Raw genomic sequence first — 21,371 nt, 5'->3', positions numbered from 1 at the left:
ATTAAAGAGGTGACATAGATGCTTAGATAGCCCACATTCACAACTGATAATCAGCCATCCTGGTATGTTATCAGGACCCATGGATGAAGTGTCTCTAGTTTTTGAATAGGCTGACAGAACTTGCTCCATAGTAATTAAAAGGTGTTTGCCATTGTAGAACCTGTGGGTTAGCTGTAACTGTTAGTGGAGTAAAATTTTCATTAAATTTGTTATCTGGGATATTAGCTATTTTCCTCTGGGTCAGAGTGTGCTGTATTATTCTGTACTACAACTCCCAGACTTGTTCTGAGTTGATTCTAAACGACAAAAAATACACTGAACCCACAGGCATCGCCAATATCCTGGCAGACAGGTTCAGTGCAAACTTCTCCACCCCCTCCCCCCCAAAAGAGCAAGTATCTATCCCAGCAGAGGGCTGCCTCCCAAACATCTCTGATGCTCAGGTGAAGGCTGCCCTCTCCAAAGCAAAAAACACTGCTTCCATGGGACCAGATGGCGTCCCAGGCTGTGTCCTACATGAACTTCACGAGGAACTAATCCCTCAAATAAAACAGCTATACAATCTCAGCCTCACTACAGGATATGTGCCCACAGAATGGCGTACAGCAACAGTGGTCCCACTCCACAAAGGTGGAGCCTCTACGGACCCTGGAAACTATCGCCCCATAAGCCTGACTAGCTTAGTCTGCAAGGCTATGGAGAGGATCATCATGGAGCTCATAAACAAAGACATTGGGGACCTACAGACACTAGATCCTACCCAGTTCGGCTTTGTCAAGGGCAGATCCTGCCTTTTGAACCTGGATGACTTCTTCGAAACAGTCACCAAAGCCATAGATGAAGGGAAGGTAGTCCACACAGCCTATCTGGACCTTGCAAAGGCATTTGACACAATACCCCACTCAGGCATCATAGATAAGCTATCCAGCTTAAATATAAACCCCTATGTCACAAGATGGGTCGCAAACTGGCTCAAAGACAGAACCCACAGAGTGAGAGTTGTTGGAGCCATGTCAGACTCGAAACCGGTCACAAGTGGCGTCCCACAGGGTTCTGTCCTCGAACCACTCTTGTTCGGTATATACTTTTCCAAGGTACAGGCAAATGTGGGAGGACTATGGCTCACCAAGTTCGCAGACGACTGCAAACTGGGCGCCATAATCAACTCTCCAGCTGACACAAACATCCTTCAAAAAGGTCTCACAGAGACAGATAACCGGTGCCAGCACCATGGTTTAAAGCTAAATGCCAAAAAATGTATAGTCATACCCTTTGGCAAAAACAATGTGCCCACAAATTACCACATAGGCGGAAACCCGTTAAGTACAGAGAAAGCTATTAGGGACCTGGGGACCCAAGTTGATAGCAATCTCTCCTTTGAAAACCACATTGCCAAAGTGGTTAGAAAGACCTTCTACATAGCCCACCTCATCATGAAGGGTTTCACATCTAGATCAAGAGAGGTAATCGTGCCCCTTTATTCATCCCTCATCAGGCCCATCATAGAATACAATACCCCTTTTGGGATGTACCTTACCCGACACCTGCAGCAATTAGAAAGACCCCAAAAGTATCTCACCAAGAGGATCAAGGGTCTCAAACAGATGCCATATGCTGCTCGGTTAAAAAAACTCCAGTTCTACTCAGTTGCATACCACCTACTTCGAGGCGATCTATGCCTGACATACAAAGCTATGTCAAATCCAAAATTAATGGACACGCTCCACCTCAGTAAATCTAAATCCCTTAGAGCCACACGCTCGAAGGACTTGAACCTCAACACAGAAATAAATAGAACTTGCTGGAGGGACAGGTTCATAACCCAGAGGCTCCCTTCGCTCTGGAATAGAATTACAGTTCATGTGAGGCAGAGCACCTCACTGAATCTCTTCAAGAAGAATCTCGATAGGTGGATGGGGGATCGTAGGTTTGTCCCAGGGATTACTCCCGTGTCACTATTAGACAGAGGCACAGTAAACTAAACCTTAAAAATGGCACAGTATACTCAAATCAAGGGGTGGTGTAAGCCATACAGAATCGGGCTAGGCTTATAATTGCCCCAGGGCAGATAGTCTAGTATGAACCTATGAACCTATGAACTAGCTTGGCACTTTGTTAGTGTATTAATTCTTAACTTCCTGACAGTTAAAGAAAGATTTATAGTTGGTTATGGTTTTAAAGGCTATTTTATGTCCATACTCAGCTTATATATATATATATATATATATATATATATATATATATATATATATACATATGTGTGTGTGTATATATATATATATATATATATATATATATATATATATATGTATATAGAGAGAGATTTTTTTCATTAATGCTACAAACTATCTAAACTCCAGACATTTACTCACTTTGCAACTGCTCACAAGCCACACCAATTCCCATTGTCCCTATAACCAAACTGTAGAGCATTGTACATGCTTTGTCCTGTTAAGCAACTATTCTGTGACAAGGGCTCCCTGTTAACCTAAAGGAAATCAGTACTTACTCCAAATGAAGTATGCAACTCTGGACCCCCCTCCCCGCAGTTATTCCATTGTCCCATTCCTTGGCTATTTCTCCCCATTTACCACAAACACTGGTCAAACCTGTAAGTATGTATACTATTTTCTGCTTTACTTCTACAGTGATTACAGACACTTGGATTTAATTTAAAACTTTTATTTCAAATTTTATAACACAGTGATAGCTATTTGCTGTAGGCCGCAGTGGTGCAGCGGTTAGACGTCGCCTCACAGCAAGAGGTTCTACTGTTCGATTCTCGGCTGGAGCGCCTTCTGTGTGGAGTCTTCATGTCCACCCCGTGGTCGAGTGACATTTAAAGACATGCAGGTAGGTGTGTACGTGAATGGGTGTGTCTTCTTTGAAGGTTGAGTGTCGGGCTGGCAACTCAGCACCATAAAAATCCACTGCCAATCATTAGCGGACTAGAGTTCCACTGTGGCAACCCCTAACTGGGAAAAGCCGAAAAACATTACTTACTTACTAGTGATAGCTATTTGCTAAACAAACAATACAATCTCACAATAAAAAACAGTAAACTTCTCTGCCCATGAAAGCCACATTCATTGAAACAGCACTGAAATTCGCATTCAAAGAAATTGCATCTGGCCCTTGGTAATTAAGTTTACCTTTGGGCTGCTTTCAAACCTTAGGCTCCTTGCGCACATTTTTCAGACCATGTATACATGCATGTGTTCTTTGACTCACCTTCCTGATTGTATTACATTATATTCCTTGTATAATACAGCGCCATTGTATTCTCAAAACATTGACCAAACTCATCTTCTATTATCATGAATCTCCACTAAAGTCACTGAAAAAGTAATTTCAAATCTAAATCAGTAAGTTACATTTGAAAATGCCAAAAGAAAAAAAAAAGCAACTTTTATGTGGAGGGCAAAGCTCCCCCCCCCCCACACCCACCCCAACATGGAGGAAAAACATCATGTGGAGGGCAAAGGCCCCCACACCCCAGACATGCATGACCCTTCACAACATCCCCAGAAGTTAGGTATACTAACTCCAGGGTTGCACAAACTTGAAGCAAATAGAAAAGCCCTGAATTATGCAATAATTGATTTAATAAAGCTGACCAACAATACCATCTGCAGAAAAAATATTTGCTTCTAGCATTTGTAACATTGTTCCTCGTCGACTCATAACTTATTTACATATATATATATATATATGTGTGTGTGTGTGTGTGTGTGTGTGTGTGTATGTATTTTTTTTTTACCACATACCTCTCAGCATATCTCAGCATTACCCAAAAACATGAACAAATCTTTCCCTGCGTAGAATTCATCTTTTCTGCAGAACTGGGTGACAAAAGGAAAGATATTGAGAGTGGAGAATCTGAAGACTGCAGAATCTGTTCCGAAGAAGTATAGAACTGGTTTATATAGCTGCTGGAATGAAGACTAATGAATGCTTCCTTCTTCCGTGAAGCAGAAAGACATACTTATTTACAGATATCCTTAACACTGGTTTGGATATAGGGTAACCATACCCCGGCCATAATGGCCTCTGCAGAAAAATTCCAATGCAGTTTTTCAACCCCAAATTTTAGCATCTATATTACCATGTCGACAGAGCTGTTCATCGAATGCCCTTACGTCAACACATGTACACCGAAATACCTAATAGTCAAACCAACCACAGAAGCGATTTTCTTCCCAGGGAAAAAAATCATTGGGCCAACAGAAAAGAAATTAAACCGACAGACACAGTGAAGTGGGGGGCTTAAATATACCAACTCCGAGATCGCACTACAGTGGAGGAAACAGAAAATTCCTGACAACAGCCAAGCGATTTTTTTTTTTTCTCTGGGAAGAAAATCACTTTTGTGGCTGCTCAGCATTTAGGTATTTCAGTGTACATGTGTTGATGTAAAGGCATTTGAACAGCCTATCGACATGGCAATATAGACCCAAATTTTATGAGGTAGAATGTAAGGGACAACATTTTGAGAATGTTTTTGTTTATTACAGACAACAAAGGACCTGATTCCAAACCATGTGCTAAGAGTGTAAATGACCACTTGTACTGAGTGCAGGTGTTTTGGAATCTGGCCTTTGCAGCAAGCCTGTTTATAGATAGGCCTTAAATCGAAATTAGTCATTTATACTGAGAGCAAGTCTTTTGGTATCAGGACAGACATACACTGAGAGCAGCTCTTTTGGAATCTAGCCCAAAGGAGCTTAGATTGTTAATACTAGCAACAGTTATACTGATACTAGCTCCGTTGTTGGAAAGAGCCAGTGATGACTGAACATGTGAAGCTACGGCTGAATATAATGATTTTATAAGAAGCAGTGGTGAAGCAGCCATTGTACTTGAACTGAGACTGGTGGATGACCTTTGGATACCTCTACCAACATTGGTGACATTTTTTGTTTAAAAGATGGTACCTGTGAAGATATGTGAAGGCTGCCAGCCTAGCTAGATAGAATTTGTAGATAATTCTGTCATTTGTAAATATTAATATAAGCCACAGGTTTATTCTTAAATTAAAGTAAATGCTGTTAGATGTGGAACTGCAAAAATGTAACAACAGTGCACTCTGCTATAGGTAAGCTGATAAGTCAAGCATTGTGTAATTGTTTGATGTCAAAACTCGGAGTTGAGATGTCTAAATGAAAGAATTCTTCCTACTGTTTTGAGGCCAGAGTTAATGGCTAGAATTTACATGCTCTGGCTTCCTGACCAGCTGCGAGATCAAAAGGGCTGTTAGCCTCTGAGTTTCTGTTAGCCTGGGAAAAACAGAAAATTGTTAAAAATGATGTAATGTCTGAGGGGGTAAAGTATAATTTGAGAAGAAAAGAATCTATTTTTATTTTAAACTATAATACATTGTGCCCTAGAGGCTTGAACAAAGAGTGTAATTGGAAATGTTTTTATGATGTGTTTTTAAATGGTTTATTGTTTAATTGAATAAGCATGTGTATAGGAGTGTCTTTGTTGTATAAAAGGAGTTCTGTTAGTGCAATTGGAGTGTACTCTAAAAAGGCTGTGGAAGCAGGGGCGCTAGAGATTCTGACCTGTCTTTCACTGTGTGGAGCTATTCTCAAGTTTTTATTAAAAGAGTAAAATTTTTGTGACTACATTGGATTCATTGGCTTTATTGCAGTGTGGTTTGAGAATGTTTACACTTAGCATGAAAATCTTTCAGGGCATGTTTCCTGCCACATTAAAACATAGTTATTCATATTTATTGACTTTGGCAGAGATTCTTTCAGAAATTCAAGCTATCAAAAACTTGAAGATTTTTGGAGATTTTCCTATAAACATAATACAACACAGTCTAGTACAAAATATAAAGATAATATGATAATTATTAGTCTTGAAGGACAAAAATAGGACTAATAAATGCTGGGAAGTCGTGGGACTGAGATTAGGGCTGAAAATGGGAAGGTCAGTTTAGGTTTAGGGTATTTAGGGTGTGGGAGGGGAGATTTTAAGATAGAAAACAGCAAGGGAGTTTTATTGTTAGGGAGGAGGAAGAGAGTTTTAAGGATAGGGAGCATGAGTGAAGTTTAGGGTTAGAGAGTGATCAGGGCATTTATGTTTAGGTATGGGGGAGCTGGAGTGCTAGCGTAATGGACCAAAGACTCTGGTTAAGAACTAAGTGGAAGTTTTATGTTTAGAGTTAGAGCTTTGACAGGGCTTTACAGTTTTACAGGGTCAGGTGTTGGGATTGTAAGCAGTTACCAGTGGAAGTTAGGACACTTGTGTTTTTGAGACAGTGGCAGTGAGCAAGTTTGTTGTGCGCTACTAGCACATGAGCACTTGTAGTCAATCCCAAATTAAGCTGGGATGCAAACTGTTAATGGTGAAAAAATGTCAGTGATGGACAGGTAACGGCAAGAAGAAAGCACATACATTACTTTGCTGCAGGAGTCCTCCTTGAAGAAATGTAATCTACTTCACATAGAGGGTAGTAAGATTCTGGAATGTTGACTTGATGGAATGGTGTGATGTAGATCATAAAGGAGGTTAAATATTTTTATGTTTATATAAGTATGTTCTCTTTTTGTTTCAGTACATAAATATTCTTGATTCCTGTGTGTGTATTTTAGATCAGATTTTGTTTTCCACATTTGTCATATTAATCACATCACCTGGAGCCAATGTAAATATGAATCATGCTTTCAAAACTAGTAATTCTTGAAAGTAACAAATCATATAAATGACAGTTGCAACCTCCTAATCACTTTAACACTTATGCAAACAGTAGTAATTGTTTCAAAGATTTTTTGTTTGTGTCACTTAAGAGAAACAAATCTTTAATAACCCTGTACACAAATGATAATGTTGGTTTGCTTTTCTTGTATTTTCAAAGCTTTTACCTTTTATGTTTAGATAAAACTCACTGGCCGGTAGCAAGAAATAAGGATTCTTTGTATACTGTGGAAGCAACTGCATATGCTCTTCTTCATGCAATGAAGTTAAAAAAATATGAGCGGGCTCATGCAATAGCAGACTGGCTTGTACGAAGGCGGGAATATGGTGGTGGACAAGCGTCCACACAGGTATGGCTTTACTTCACTTCCAGTGTCATGTGCACAGTGTATGCGAAGAATTTACAGGTGAACATTCATGCCAGCAGAAACTCCCGTAACTGAACGCATGGATGATTATGAAATGATAATATAATGGATGGTGAAGGTTAATACAACCATCTGTTTGTAACAAGTTCAGGTGAGATGGACATTTAAGCCTAGGCACTAACATTTCAGATATCTAAGTCAAAATGTCTTAATTGCTGTAACTTACATCAGCTTACTACCAGCCATGGAGCATGCACTGTTTTGACAACACGTTTTCCACGAATAACAGATGCACCGTGCTCACATTTTCAAAGTCAAACTGTTCCATAGTATTCTTATTTGAGGACCTCATCCCTTTTGTAACAGACAGGCACATTTTCAGATTTACCAATACTAAATTATTCTTTGGCAATCTAATACCAACTGGAAAGGCCACAGAAATACCTCACAAAGAGAATCCATTGCCTCCAACACCTGTCATGTGTGTGGACAGGCTCAAATCACCATCACTCTACTCTGTATTGTACAGATTGCTCAGAGGTGATCTGTGTCTCATCTACAAGGCAATCTCAGACCCTGCTCTACTAGAGATGCTCCATATCCATGAGTCTAACTACTCATGTAGTACCCGTTTGAAAGGCTTAAATCTAATATGTGACATTAACAAAACCTGCTGGAGAGACAGGTTTGTCTCCCAGGGGCTGACCCATCTCTGGAATAGACTCCCCATACATGTCAAACAAAGTACGTCGCTGACCCTCTTCAAACACAACCTTGATGAGTGGATGGGCAACCACAAATTTGTCCCAGGGGTTCCACCTGTGTCCCTCATTGACAGGGGTGACAGGTGCTGATTATGGTTTCTTTTTTAGGAATAAACTCTTGGCTAGGTTTGTAAGGGCCTCAGAGCCATTAGCCTAGTAATCTCCTATGATCCCATGAAGTCTTAAGGAAAATTTGTTAATTAAGTGCCTACCATAATATCAGATACCTGAGAACTTTGCAGTTAGCATTGTAACACAATGTTGGACCAGTAGACACCATCTGGCACTTGACCATACAGGTTTCTAAGCTGACTTCTTTAGCAAATCCAACCCCTTTTTCTAAACACATCTCAGCAAAGAATGACTTAATCAAACCCTCTTCTCTGCCAGCTGCAAGCTAATTCACTAGTCAGTCAAGTTAGTGATTCTCGAACAGTGCATTCATTCAGTTATTATTCAGTGTATTCATTTGACAGATAAATTGAGTGACTGACTGACTGACTGATTTACTGGGGTGTTTATCTGCTTAAATACTAAGAATATTATGATTAAAACAAAACATAGTAGATTAATTGCCAAGTTCTAGTCCAGCTCTGGATGCATTGTACAGACACTAGTGCGTGTTAGGATTCATGTCAGTCCATCAAAGGTGGTTTTGACAAATGCAAATAAACCAAAACCAGTTTGCCAAAACAACCTTCAACAAACATTGCAATATTTTTTTTGCAGGGGGACAAGCCCTCCTGCCCCCCCCCATGTTAGAGGAAGATGCCCGTACAACCACCAGAATTATATATATTTATTTATTTATTTATTTATTTATTTATTTATTTAAATTTGTCGACCGGGAGTGTCCGACTGGACGTAAGTCCATTTTCAGCGTAGGCCCGGGGAGAAAAGCTCCACAGTAAAATAAACAGACAGTAGTTACATTGGATTACATAGCGATTAACAATTTAACATAGCAATTACTTACAACATATTTACAGATGAAGAACATAGTACATCAGTAGACAACTAGAATCTTTATCTGTGAAGTACATAACAGACATTAACAAATGTTACAATGAGAAGTTCCTGCTGTATAATAAGTACTAGGCTTATGAGCATCTGAGCTTGCTATAATCAAGGTAGTTAGTGGAGTGGAAAGAAAGGTAGTGGTTGGAAGGGGTGGATGATATTAGAGTGGGAGTTGCAAGGGCATAGCCAGCATGTTTTTAGGTGCGCTTTTAGTAAAGTTTTGAAGTGAGTGCATGATGGTAAGGAGGTAATTGTGGGTGGGAGTGAGTTCCATAATTTGGCTATGGCACAAGAGAATAGTGCTTCACCAGCAGAGTTATTGGCTTTAGTGATCTGCATGTGATTTTTGTTGCTGGATCTTAGTGGTCTGGTGGTGCGATACACACAACAGTGGAGAAAAAGGCAATCTTCACTTTTATTGAAGGTGGTTTCAGTGAATTGGCTTTGGTTTCTTTGTGCACTGTTCACTGAAATGACCTATAATGGATTGACATGTCCCAACTTGGTATATGGGCAGACAGTTCATCAGGCAGCAGTAGGGTAGATTTTCTGATTTTTTGAAATACGCAAGTAAAGAAACTACTATGAAAGAACTTGGATAAAACTGATGCAAAAAATAATCTCTCCTGCCAATGGGTAGCATTTCCAAATGGAACATCTGAGCCAGAATATCAGGGTCTGATGCAGATCTCTTTGTCTGATGTTTCTTTGGCAAAAAAGTAATAATAGTTTAAAATTTTAAAACCTCATTATGCAGGCATGCATTGAATATAGTTTATCAAAATTCCATAGATGTCAGACTCTTTAAAGAGCCCATCTATTTAAATATACCTTTGCATGAAATACACTAGCAGCTATACATAATGGTTCAAAATGAACTCAAGAAACCACTGTGAGGAGAAATGTAAAGCTCCCTGGATAATATACAACCTCTGTGAAAAAACTAAAAAGAGCACTTCAAACAGCATAGCCTGCAATTCTAATAAATGTTATGTACTGATGTAATTGTTACCCCAAGATTTTTCCATGATAGATAAGTGACTGCATAAAATCATTAGCTCAGAAAGGGTGTTAGTATTATTTGATGAAATCATATTAGTCAGAAGCACTCTAATCAACTTCAGTTAGCTGAAAAAAAATAAATTAAAAAGTTTTGAAAATGTTACTTAAAACAACTAAATGCACAAAATATATATCATCAATTTTTGCAGGGGCAAACCTACCTTCACCCTCATCACCAGTGAACATTAATAACTCCAAGATTTCACAGCCTCACAGAAAATAATACTTATTTAAGGGAGAGACAAGTAACTATTCCTGCCATTCTAAAGATGAGTGTCTACAAAGTTAGCAGTGACTTCAGCAGTAACCTGCTGCTACTACAGGAATAAACAAATAGTATAAACAATTAACCAGCTGATTACTGCAGAGTGCAGTAAACTGATGGATGTAGCAGGGCACACCTTGCCAACACAAAAATATAAAAGCACATCTGCTAGTCAACAAATGAAATATCTAATGAGTTGCAGATTTCACAAATTATTTCAAATGAATCTCCATTGAAGAATAACATTTGTAGTGACAAGGGAGAAGGGTTTTATATAATACTTTTTCATTGAAAGTGGAATCATATTTTGGAATGGATCCTGACAACATGGGCCTGTCTTGTTTTTTGTTTTTTTTCACTGTCTTGGTATTTCCTAGTGCCAACATTAGAAATGGAACTTATTCCTAATAAGGAAAAGCTTAGATAACAGATCTGCAGATTCTCAATAAGCAAAACAACATAGAGGTGATAAGCCCATTACTCCAACAGCAGCTTCCCCGCCCTCCGACCCCAGTAGTGGATCTCACTTTGGAACCAGAGTCGTCCTTGTGGCCCTTGGTGCACTGGGCATTGGGCTCTTCTCAGGCCAGTGGCTGTGCTGTGGAGGAGGGCATTCTTGGTCCCACGCCGATGTTTTCTATGGCACCCTCCAGGAATCCTCCCTCTCTCACGCTTCATAGTCCTCTTGAGACTCCTGGTCTGGGGGACGGCTCGTCGGGGTAGGGTGTGACCTCAGTTCTGAGGTTGTGCTCGGTTCTGGGCTCCCATCCCTCCACTGGCAAACCTCACATGTCGGAGTCCTCTCCCCCTCTGTGCCGCAACTCTCACAAGACACAACTGCCGGACACCGGGCACAAGGGCTCAGGTCTCTCCTCCTCAGGAGACCCCTTCTTTGCTGTTTTCCCCAGAACCTCCCACTGAGGAAGTACCCCACAAAGCTTTGTGTAAGAAGAAGCACATGGACTCCACTGATGAGTCGTTGACCGAAGATACGGACTTTGATGACAGGGAAGGATCCCCACGGTCACCCTCTGATGAGGTGTCCTTTGGTGACATCCTCAAGATCCTTAGACAGAGGGGTGACTGGAAGTCCTCTAATTCTTCCTCAGAGGAATCCGTATTCCTGCAGGCCTTTCGTGCCCAGATGTCTACACCCTGGGTTACGCCGCCGGCCTTTGAGCTTATCCAGCTCATCGTCCCGTGCGCTCACGGAAGGGTCCTGACACCCTGGAAGCGATTCCGCAGAGGCCTGATAAAATCTTATCACCCCCAGCTGAGCATCCCCATTGGTCATGAGGTCCTTCAGTAGATGTTATGGTGGTGGCGGCTGCAACTAAGAAAGACTTGGCAGAAGAGAGCCAAACTGTCCATCTGCCCAACAAGGAGTCCCAGGTGATAGACAGACTAAGGAAGCATGTGTTTGCTTCAGCAACCTTCACAGTAAGATCTTTGAACTATTTGACACACTTTACGAGGCTCCAGAGGGATGTTATCAACCAACTCTCTGAAGCCTTGGCAGGAGCTGTTTCTGATGAGGTTTATGACAATGTAGCTTCTTAGATAGCCACCCTAGAGGCCATTTCCAGTTCTTCCATGTGTTTTATTTCTCACTTAATGGAAGGAGTGGCAGGCATAGGTATAGTCACCAAACGGCATGCCTGGATGTGCCTTTGCGACTTTGCAGACTCCTTTAAGGCTTCCTTCATGAATGCCCCCATCGAGGACCCTTCTTTGTTTGGCCCTAAAGTTAAAGATATGCTGGCAAGGTGCGAACAAGGTGGCAAGACCCTATCTGCTGTTGGTGTCAGACACTCCACTCCTCAGTGATTCTACTCCAGAAATCAGAGGAGTGGGAAGATATGGCACAGGACATCACAGGGCTCTTTCCATGGCGCACGTGCCATGTTCTCCCCTAGAGGCAGAGGGGAAACTCCAATGGAAGGCATCCCTTTTGGGGCAGAGGAGGTTCACGAAACCAGGGTTCCAGAGATTCTTCCTATGGCCAACCCTATCAGCGCTCTTGAAGCGTTGCCCGACTGCTCACCTCTGGAAGTGGTCGGGGGTCGTTTTTCCTTGTACCCCACTGCCTGGTGAAACATAACCACCGATTCTTGGGTACAACGGATAATATCCAGAGGCTATCATATCCCCTTCCATCTTTGTCCAAACTCATCCAGAGTGTTACCCAAAGTTCCACCCAGTCAAAGGGAAGCAGCAGCACATGAAATCGAAAAGCTGATACAAAAAAGAGTCATCCAAACAGTCCACCCAGACCAGTTAGGATCCAGTTTTTACTCACGGTTCTTTTTAGTGCCAAAAAAAGACAAGGGACAGCACACTGAACAAATTTGTAAAAACAGAGAAATTCTGGATGGTCACAGTTCAGTCTATCCTTCCTGTTCTGGAAGAAGATGATTGGATGTGCTCTGTAGATCTTCAAGATGCATATCACCACATAAAAATAGACAAACGCTCAAGAAGATACCTCCGCTTCTGCATAGGAGCCAGTCACTACCAATTTTGACCACTGCCCTTCGGTCTCTCTACAGCCCCAGCGTGTTCACCAAATGCATGGCAGTGGTTATCGCTCACTTGCGACTTCAAGGATTCCAAGCCTTTCCATATCTAGACGACTGTCTCCTCACCGCCCCCATCAACCGTCTACTGGAAGATGCCCCACACTACACTCTCCTCACAGCACAAAGCCTGGGAATTACTATAAACTGGGAGAAGTCCAACACGACCCCAGCACAGTTTTTAGAATTCATCAGGGTACTGTTGGACACGAGAAATTGCACAACATTTTTCCTGGACCACAATGTCACCTTGCCTCACAGAGTGAAAGCACATTCTACAAGGTCTATGGCAACTTCAGCAGCTTTTCATGCTAAGGCTTCCCTCAATGATATTTGCTCAGCTGCGACTTGGGCCAAACCTCATACCTCTATTCTTCATTACAAATTGGATTTGGCCTCCAGAGGTAGAGCTTCTTTTGGCTCCATGTCCTTCCATGAGGGCCACCCAGGGATTCAGGTAGCTGGGGACTCTGTCCCATCAGTAAGGAATGAACGAAGATTAACAACAATAGATAAAGAAGTTATGTCTTACCATAACGTTCCATCTGTGTTTTTGAGCTTCATTCATTCATTATTCCCCATCCTCCACCCCCCTCCGGAGGTTCCTGGTTGATCTCATATACTCCTTTATTGTAGGTCTGTTATGACCAGAGGTAGTCTCTACCTTTGTCTATCAACTTGCAAACTCTATCTTAGGTAACAGGGAGCAGAGCATTCTGGGTAGGGCCTTGGCTCGAGAGTTTTTGACTGACAAGCTTGATATACGGCCGGCCTGGTTCCAGGGACGGAACCGATAACCCATAAGTAATGAGTGTTGAACGAATATCAACAACACAAGATGGAACATTATGGTAAGACATAACTTCTTTTTTTTGGTGCCCTTCACTGACAGTTTTCTGTCTAGTGTATTTCTTTTGTGTCAGCTCTCAGTTATACTTTTTCCAACTTTATCAGAGTTTGAAACCTCTGCAGTTAAGTATTTTTGTTAAATGATTTTTTTGTATGTGAAAATGATTTTCTGCATGAATGTCTGTTGTACTGTATAACAGTGGGTATTTTTCCATTGTTTTGATTTTACAATGGGTACGTACATGGGGATAATGAAAGCGCAGGAGGCCAAGACTCTAACCAAGCATGTGTTTCATAAATATGGAGGAGGCAGCTGTAATTATTTAGAAAAATGGTCTGATCTCACTAAAAGGATAGTGAATTGCAGTTCCCTGAAGGTGGAACATTTGATAAGACTATTTTAGAAAATCTTAAAAAGAAACTTAAACAAAAAAGGAAATAAGGTACCTGCCTCTTGTTGATCAACTTTTAAGGATTGACAAGAAGAATATAAAAACAAGGAAATGGAGTCTTTAGTTCAAAGTTTAAAACTTAATTCTTCAAAAATAAAACCACAGCTATAGGCAGCTGCAAGCAGCAAATAGAACAGTTAATGATTACAGAGATGTGCTGCAGAGAACCCACAGAACACTTGGAGACTTTATCCCTTGAAACAGATGGAAAATTCAAAAATAACTCAGACAGAATTTTCAAACAATGACTGGCCCCTGATTCCCTCTGCATTCCCCTCCTCCTTATATAGACCAACCATCATATGGATTTTATGAAGCAGACAGCCCTCCCTCCCTCCTGGAGTGGGCGGTAGAAGGTGGGCTATGGGCAATTTAAAGGGGAGCTCCCTTTACTATTTCATAGGTTCATAGGTAGGTACTAGGCTATCGGCCCTGGGGCCTATACAAGCCCAGCCAAAAAGGTACCCTGGCTTTTGCCACCCAAGAAAATTATTTTCCCGTGCCACTGTTGAGCAGAGCCACAGAAGTGATCCCCGGGCTAAATTTCCTATTTCCCATCCAGTCATCAAGATTTTTCTTGAATAGTGCTAATGAGGAGCTTTGTTTGATATAGATAGGTAGTTTATTCCAGAGTATGGGAAGTCTCTGGGACAGGAATCTATCCCTCCGGCATGTTCTATTTATTATGGTGACAAGGTTTAGGTCCCTAGAGAATGTAGCTCTGAGGGATTGGGATTTCTTTACGTGGAGCATATCCAACAGCTCTGGGTTTGACATAGCTTTGTATGTTAGACAGAGATCACCTCTGAGTAGGCGATATGCGACAGAGTAAAGCTGGAGTTTTTGAGACGGTCTGCGTAGGGCATCTGTTTGAGGCCGGTAATCCTCTTTATGAGGTATTTCTGCGGCCTTTCCAGTTGTTGTAGATGTCTTGTGAGGTACATACCAAAAGGGGCATTGTACTCAATAATGGGTCTAATGAGTGATGAGCAGAGGGGAACAATGACCTTGTTTTTTCTGGATGAGAAACCTTTTGTGATGAGGTGTGCCACGTAGAAGGATTTCCTGACTACTGTGGTGATGTGATTATCAAAGGAGAGACTACTGTCCACCTGTGTTCCAAGGTCCCTTATCACACTTTCGATGTTAAGTATACTACCGCCTATGTTGTAGTTCATGAGTACAAAGTTTTTAACAAAGGGGATGCCAATGCACTTTTTGGCATTGAGCTTGAGGCCATGGCATTGACACCAAGCATCTGTCTCAGTGAGGCCCTTTTGTAGGATGTCCACATTGTTAGGAGTTTAGATTATGGTTCCTAGTTTGCAGTCATCTGCAAACTTCATTAGCCAAAGACCTTCTGTGTTAGCCTGTACTTCAGAGAAGTAGATACCAAACAGGAGAGGACCCAGGACTGACCCTGTGGTACTCCACTTGTCACTGGTCTGAAGTCGGATTTGGAGTCTGCTAATTTCACAGTGTGGGTTCTGTCAGTGAGCCAGCTGGCAACCCATCTTGTGACATAGGGATTTATACCTAGTTTAGTGAGTTTATCTATAATTCCAGAGTGGGGGATGGTGTCGAAAGCCTTGGCAAGATATAGATAGGCTGCGTGAACCACCTTACCCTCATCTATGGCTTTGGTGACTGCTTCAAAGAAGTCTATCAGGTTTAGGAGACATGATCTGCCTTTTACAAACCCAAAATGGGTGGGGTCCAGAGTTTGGAGATTACCAATGTCTTTGTTTATAAGTTCCATGGCCTTGCAGACCAGGCTCGTCAGGCTAATGGGGTGGTAGTTCCCGAGGTCCGTGGTGGCTCCCCCCCTTGTGGAGTGGGATAACTGTCACTGTGCACCATTCAGCAGGCACAAAGCCTGAGGTAAGGCTGTGATTGAACATGGTACTTAGGTGGGGTGCCAGTTCGTTCTGTAGTTCATGTAGAATGCAGCCTGGGATGTTGTCTGGACCCATGGATGCTGTGTTCTTGGCTTTGGAGAGTGTGATTTTTACCTGTGCAGCTGTGATTACAGAAACTTTGCATTCTTCTGGTATAGAGATGGGCTCTTTAGGGGGTGAGAGGGGGGTAAAGTTAGCACTGAACCTATCTGCCAGGATGTTGGCAATATCAGTTGGGTCTGTATATTTAGTGCCATTGTGCTGTAACTCAGAGCAGATCTGAGTGTTGCCATTGAGATTCTTGACATAGCTATAGAATGCTTTGTGGTTGTCTTTAGAATCAGTGGTGATTTTGTTTTCGTAACTAGCTTTGGAGGATTTTATCAGGGATTGCAGCTTCTTACTGAGGCTGACCAGGGAGCTCCTCTACTCATGGGATTTTACTCTCTTTTGCAACAGTTTCTTCCTTCTGTTGTACAGTTTGTTTATGGCAGGGGACCATCAGATTGGCTTCCTTTTTTTGGAGGATAGCGTCTTGGTTCTGTTTGGGATAGCACTATCCATGCACTTGTGTAAGTGCTTATAAAGTGCAATTGTGTAGGATTCAGTAGTCATAACTGTATTGTCCATCTGCATGGGTGTCATGAAGTTCACCACTTCTGTCTTAAGAAGCATGAAGTTGGCTTTGGAGAAATTTCTTACCATGGTTTCCTTAATGGGAGGTGGGGGCAGGATGTGGATATCTAGGGTAATTAGCTTATGGTCGGATCGGACCAATGAGGCATTGACTTCAGGTGTGGAACACCGGTCACTCGTGCTGGTAATGACTAGATCTAGGATATTGATGCCCCTGGTGGTGGTGTGGATAAGTTGATCCAGGGCATTGCAGTTTATGAATTCCAGAAAGCGTTGAGCGAAGGAGTTGGTACATGAGTAGTTTTCCCAGTTAATGGTGGGGTAGTTGAAATCACCCATTATTAGGGTGTTTGGTTGAACCCTAATATTTTCCAGTACATCAAGAAAAGAGGAGTGGGAATCCTGGGCCATGGTGGGGGATCTGTAGCAAGCTACAATTTGGATTGCAGTTTTGCCCAGAGTTAGTTGCACTTGCATAACCTCGGCTGCATTATGCTGAGCAACTAGCCTGGAGGTGCAGATATCCTTAATGAATATGGACACACCTCCGCCTTTGGTGTTCTAGTCCAGGTTATATGGCCAAAAAGTGTGGTATGAGTTATAGCCTGGTAGTGCAGGGGTGCTGTCTGGAGCCTTGAACCAGGTCTCAGTCACTGCACAGATATCGATGTTCTCCATTTTAAGGAGTGCCTCGGGTGAGTGCATTTTCAGATTTAGACTTCTAGCATTGAGTAGCATCACCCTCAGTTTTTGCTTGCCTGTTCCTGTTACGGTGGTGAATTTGTCATTTGAACCTTGCCTAAAAAAGGCACTATAGGGGCGGCAAGAACCTTAGCCAGTATCCGGAATCCCAGGGGTGACAGGTGCAGGCCATCTCTGGCAAAGCATCATGGTCTGTCGACCATGTCATCCCAGGCAGACAGATACTGGATCCCTTTAGAATGATACCAGAAGCTTAGCCAATTGTTGAAGTCAATCATTTTGTCCTTGTACTGCAGCATCATTCTGGGTGATCGCATAATGCTACTCAGGGCAAGGGTCATACCTCCCTGGGCTACAAGAACGGAGAGCTCTTCCATGTCTCTTTTCATGTAGTCCAGGGATGTATGTCTCAGGTTGTTCACACCAACATGGACAATGACAGAGTCATATTTGTACTTGTTGTGGCATGACCTGAGTGCGTGGGTTATGTGGCGGATCCTGGCACCTGACAGACAGCTGACAGTAACCTTCTCCTTGTTTAGCCTGGTGAGTGGGACATCAATGTGCCTGACTATAGTCACCTATGACTAGTGTGTTGGGTACGTTGTTTTGCCTTATTGGCTGTGGTTGAGTGGCACACTGAGTCGGTGGGGTGTGTCATTTGGGTTGTGTTGAGAGGTGGAGGTTGCTTGCATTTCTGCTTTGGAGGTCTCTGTTGCTTGAGCAGATTATTATTGAGAGCATCCGCAAATGTTTTTGTGTTTCTATGTGTGGATTTTGGAGGCATAGATTTAGTGAGACTATGTGATGAGTGTGGTGTGGTGCAAGTGTTTACCTTCTCCTCTTGACTGTCAAGTTCAGTCTTGGTTGGAGAGAGCTTTACCTCCAGGTTGGCAAAATAAGTGCATCTCTCACAGGTTGTAGTGTAGGGTGGTAGGAAGAGAGGGTTGTCTGTGTACATGAGGCAATTTCTACATTGCCCCGAAATGCCCAGATTCATCAGATAGACAGGAGAGAACACTGGGAGCTGACCCTTGGACATGCCTGAATAAAAAACTATTTTCCTCTAGATAAGTGAGGAAAGTGAGTACAAGATCTGTTTTTCTCTAAGCAAGTGAGGAAAGTAAGTACCAAAACTGTTTTCCTCTAGGTAATGAGGAAGGTTGAGTGTTGTCGTAATTACTAGGTTATTTAGTGCTTACAACAAGTTCTGAACAAGTGCTGATCACGAATAAGCAAATTCAAGTGCTAAAACTAAGAATCTGTATCTGCACTAAACTAGTTACAGGAAAGTGTATATATATATATATATATATATATATATATATATATATATATATATACAGAAAAGTAGCTAAAACAGCAGTAACAGCAGTAAAAACAATTCAACTGCAGTGCAAGCTAACACACTTGAGTATGTAGCAATGTTAGACCAAACAGTTTAAAAAATGCAATTAAATTAAAAATTACTAAACTCAAGTGTAGAAGGAGTCTATTAGGTAGAATGAGGTAAAGAGATGGGACTGGGGGGAGTGTCCCAGATGAAATCTGCAGTGAGGGCGGGCAACTGCAAAAGCCTCCAATTTTAAACAACAAAACAAGAATAGGGAGGGTGGATAAGAGAAAACCCAACACCTTCAGCAGAGATCTGAAAAACTATACAGTGAAGCAAAAATAACAGTGCGCAACTCTGAAGTCAGCCAGCAATGATATAAAATTAGTCAAGCAACAATTAACAGTACACAATTCTGAAGTGCCAGAAAAATATACTTAGCTCAGTATATCTCCAGATAGTTTGAAGAGCACTCTGTCAGGACACAGAAAGGCTCCATTAATGATACTGTTACTTATAGCTCCCAGGTAACATCTGTTGCATCAACCCATCCTAAACGTTGTGCTAATAACACTAGATCTCAGTCACAAGAGCACCAAAATCAAGATGCTACCTCAGACGCTGAACAAATGCTAACGAGACTAGCAAATAAAGGGAGAAACTGCACCAAAAGCAGAAGCAACTCTGTAAGAAAACAAGTGAGCAAGTTAAAAAGATTTGGGAAAAGCACTTCCAGCAAGATAAATGCCTTGAAGAAATTAAAATGGTTAAGTCATTCAGTCCTGTAGTGCTTTTTTTGTATACTTCCAGTTTACACCCATAGCTCTTTATGGCATCCAGACCTTTTTTGGGTCTGGCTTCTTTAATTAAGTGACTTACCAGCTAATAATAGGCAGTGTTAGAAAGTGTACTGAGTTATTAACAATCTAGGATGCCCTGCTGTAGAGAAAGTAATCTCTATTTTTCATTTAGTATTCATATTTTCATACTTATGTTCATATTTTTATACCTAGCAGCCCTACACATTGTTAAAGGGTATAGTGTCATGTGCCATAGTGGAAGAAAGGAAAATGAATTGTCAGTGCTCGTTTATATCACACTATACCTGTGATATTGCTAGTTGTTTGTTAGCAGTTATGAATATAAACAATATTTCCATATGTATCTAATATTTAAAAACAAGCAACAGAGACTTACAAACTGCTACATGACATCAAGTAAAGCCTTAGATGTTGAAGAGGGGTCTATATTAGATAACTGAAATTTTAAAAGTTCGAACACCATATGGTCAACACCATATGATCGAACTTTTAAAATTTCGAAAATCTAATAAAAAAAATTAAACTACACAAAAAAACCTACCTGAACGTTTTAAGCAGGGGAGCTAGCCCCCCTGCACCCACCATGTGAGGGACTGTGCCCCCCACACCCCCTGCTCTTTAAATATACCAACTCCGAGATCGCACTACAGTGCAGAAAAGGGAAATCTTCCCATTCCGCACTGTATGGAGATCTCTGTTAAAACGTATGAACTTTTAAAAATTCGAACATATGATATAGACCTGTTGAAGAGAAGTATCTTTGAAATTTGCACTGTAAGTTGCACACCTTGAGAAATATTTAATGTTATTTTATTTATAATACTGATATATAAACAAACTAGCTATTATACTCATACATGCTCACTCTCTGGCTGCACTCTCAAAATGTCACTAAAGCTAGCACGTGCTGACTATGCAAATTCAGTCCTTGAAATGCTTCTTAAAGACACAGCACACATACTGTATTCTGCAGTCTCCCTGTTTGAGACATAAGTCATGCAATGTTGACGACATCAATTGACATGCAGTCAATACAAATAATTCTTTGTCGTGCAATTATACAGAACTAAATACACATATGCTGTTATGTCCAGGTTGCTGTGTATTTCACTCTAGGTCTGGAAATACAGCCAAATCGTGTGACATAGAAATTAGAATCAGATCTAGCAACTAGGACTGTCTCGGCTGAATGTTCAGGATTCAGGACATCAGAAACATCATCAGGAATGGAAGTAGAAGTTAAGACACATTCTGCAACAGGAACATTGTCTGAGTTGCTCTGAGATCTGCAGTCTGTATCACAGGAACAATGCTGTGATATCAATTTGGTACAGGAAGAAGATGTCTATACCTGTTACTTGACCAATCCAGTTGAAACCTTTTGTGTTTATATCCTCACTGTCCCTTCATCTTTCAATGGAGGAAGAAAGCTGCTCAATCTATCATAGCAATATCCAGATTTGCTCTGAGCTACTGCACAATGGTACCCCCTATACCAAGCCAGCAGATATTGCAATACTGGCAGACAGACTCAGTGCTAACTTTACACCCCCCCCCCCCCCCAGGACCAATCACAATACCAGTAGATTGCCAGCCACTCAGTATTACTGCTGCACAGGTTAAAACAGCACTGTCCAAGGCCAAGAATACACCTTCTATGGGACCTGACAGTATCCCTGGCTGTGTTCTACATGAACTACAGAGTGAACTGGCACCTCACCTGTGTGCCCTGTTCAACCACAGCCTCAACTCAGGCTTTTTCCCTACCAAATGGCACACCGCTACAGTCATCCCGCTCCACAAAGGAGGAGCGACTACAGACCTTGGGAACTATCGCCCATTAGTCTGACGAGTCTGTTATGCAAAGCTATGGAATGCATTATCATGGACCTAATAAACAAGGATATAGGGAATCTCCAA

The 21,371-nt window shown here is 41.6% G+C and overlaps 1 protein-coding gene across 1 annotated transcript in view; it reads left to right on the top strand.

The window, feature by feature from the left end:
• LOC122812280 (venom factor-like) overlaps positions 1-21,371 on the top strand; it is a 2,973,268-nt gene that overhangs the window by 2,778,847 nt on the left and 173,050 nt on the right. The window contains exon 29 of the mRNA XM_044084681.1: positions 6,886-7,055. Within this exon, the coding sequence (XP_043940616.1) occupies positions 6,886-7,055 (170 nt within the window). The remainder of the gene's footprint in view (positions 1-6,885; positions 7,056-21,371) is intronic.

Source organism: Protopterus annectens, chromosome 9.part0 (genome assembly GCF_019279795.1).
Source record: "Protopterus annectens isolate FY-2018-M chromosome 9.part0, PAN1.0, whole genome shotgun sequence".
Taxonomy (NCBI): domain Eukaryota; kingdom Metazoa; phylum Chordata; order Ceratodontiformes; family Protopteridae; genus Protopterus; species Protopterus annectens.
This window is presented reverse-complemented; position numbering and strand designations above follow the sequence as displayed.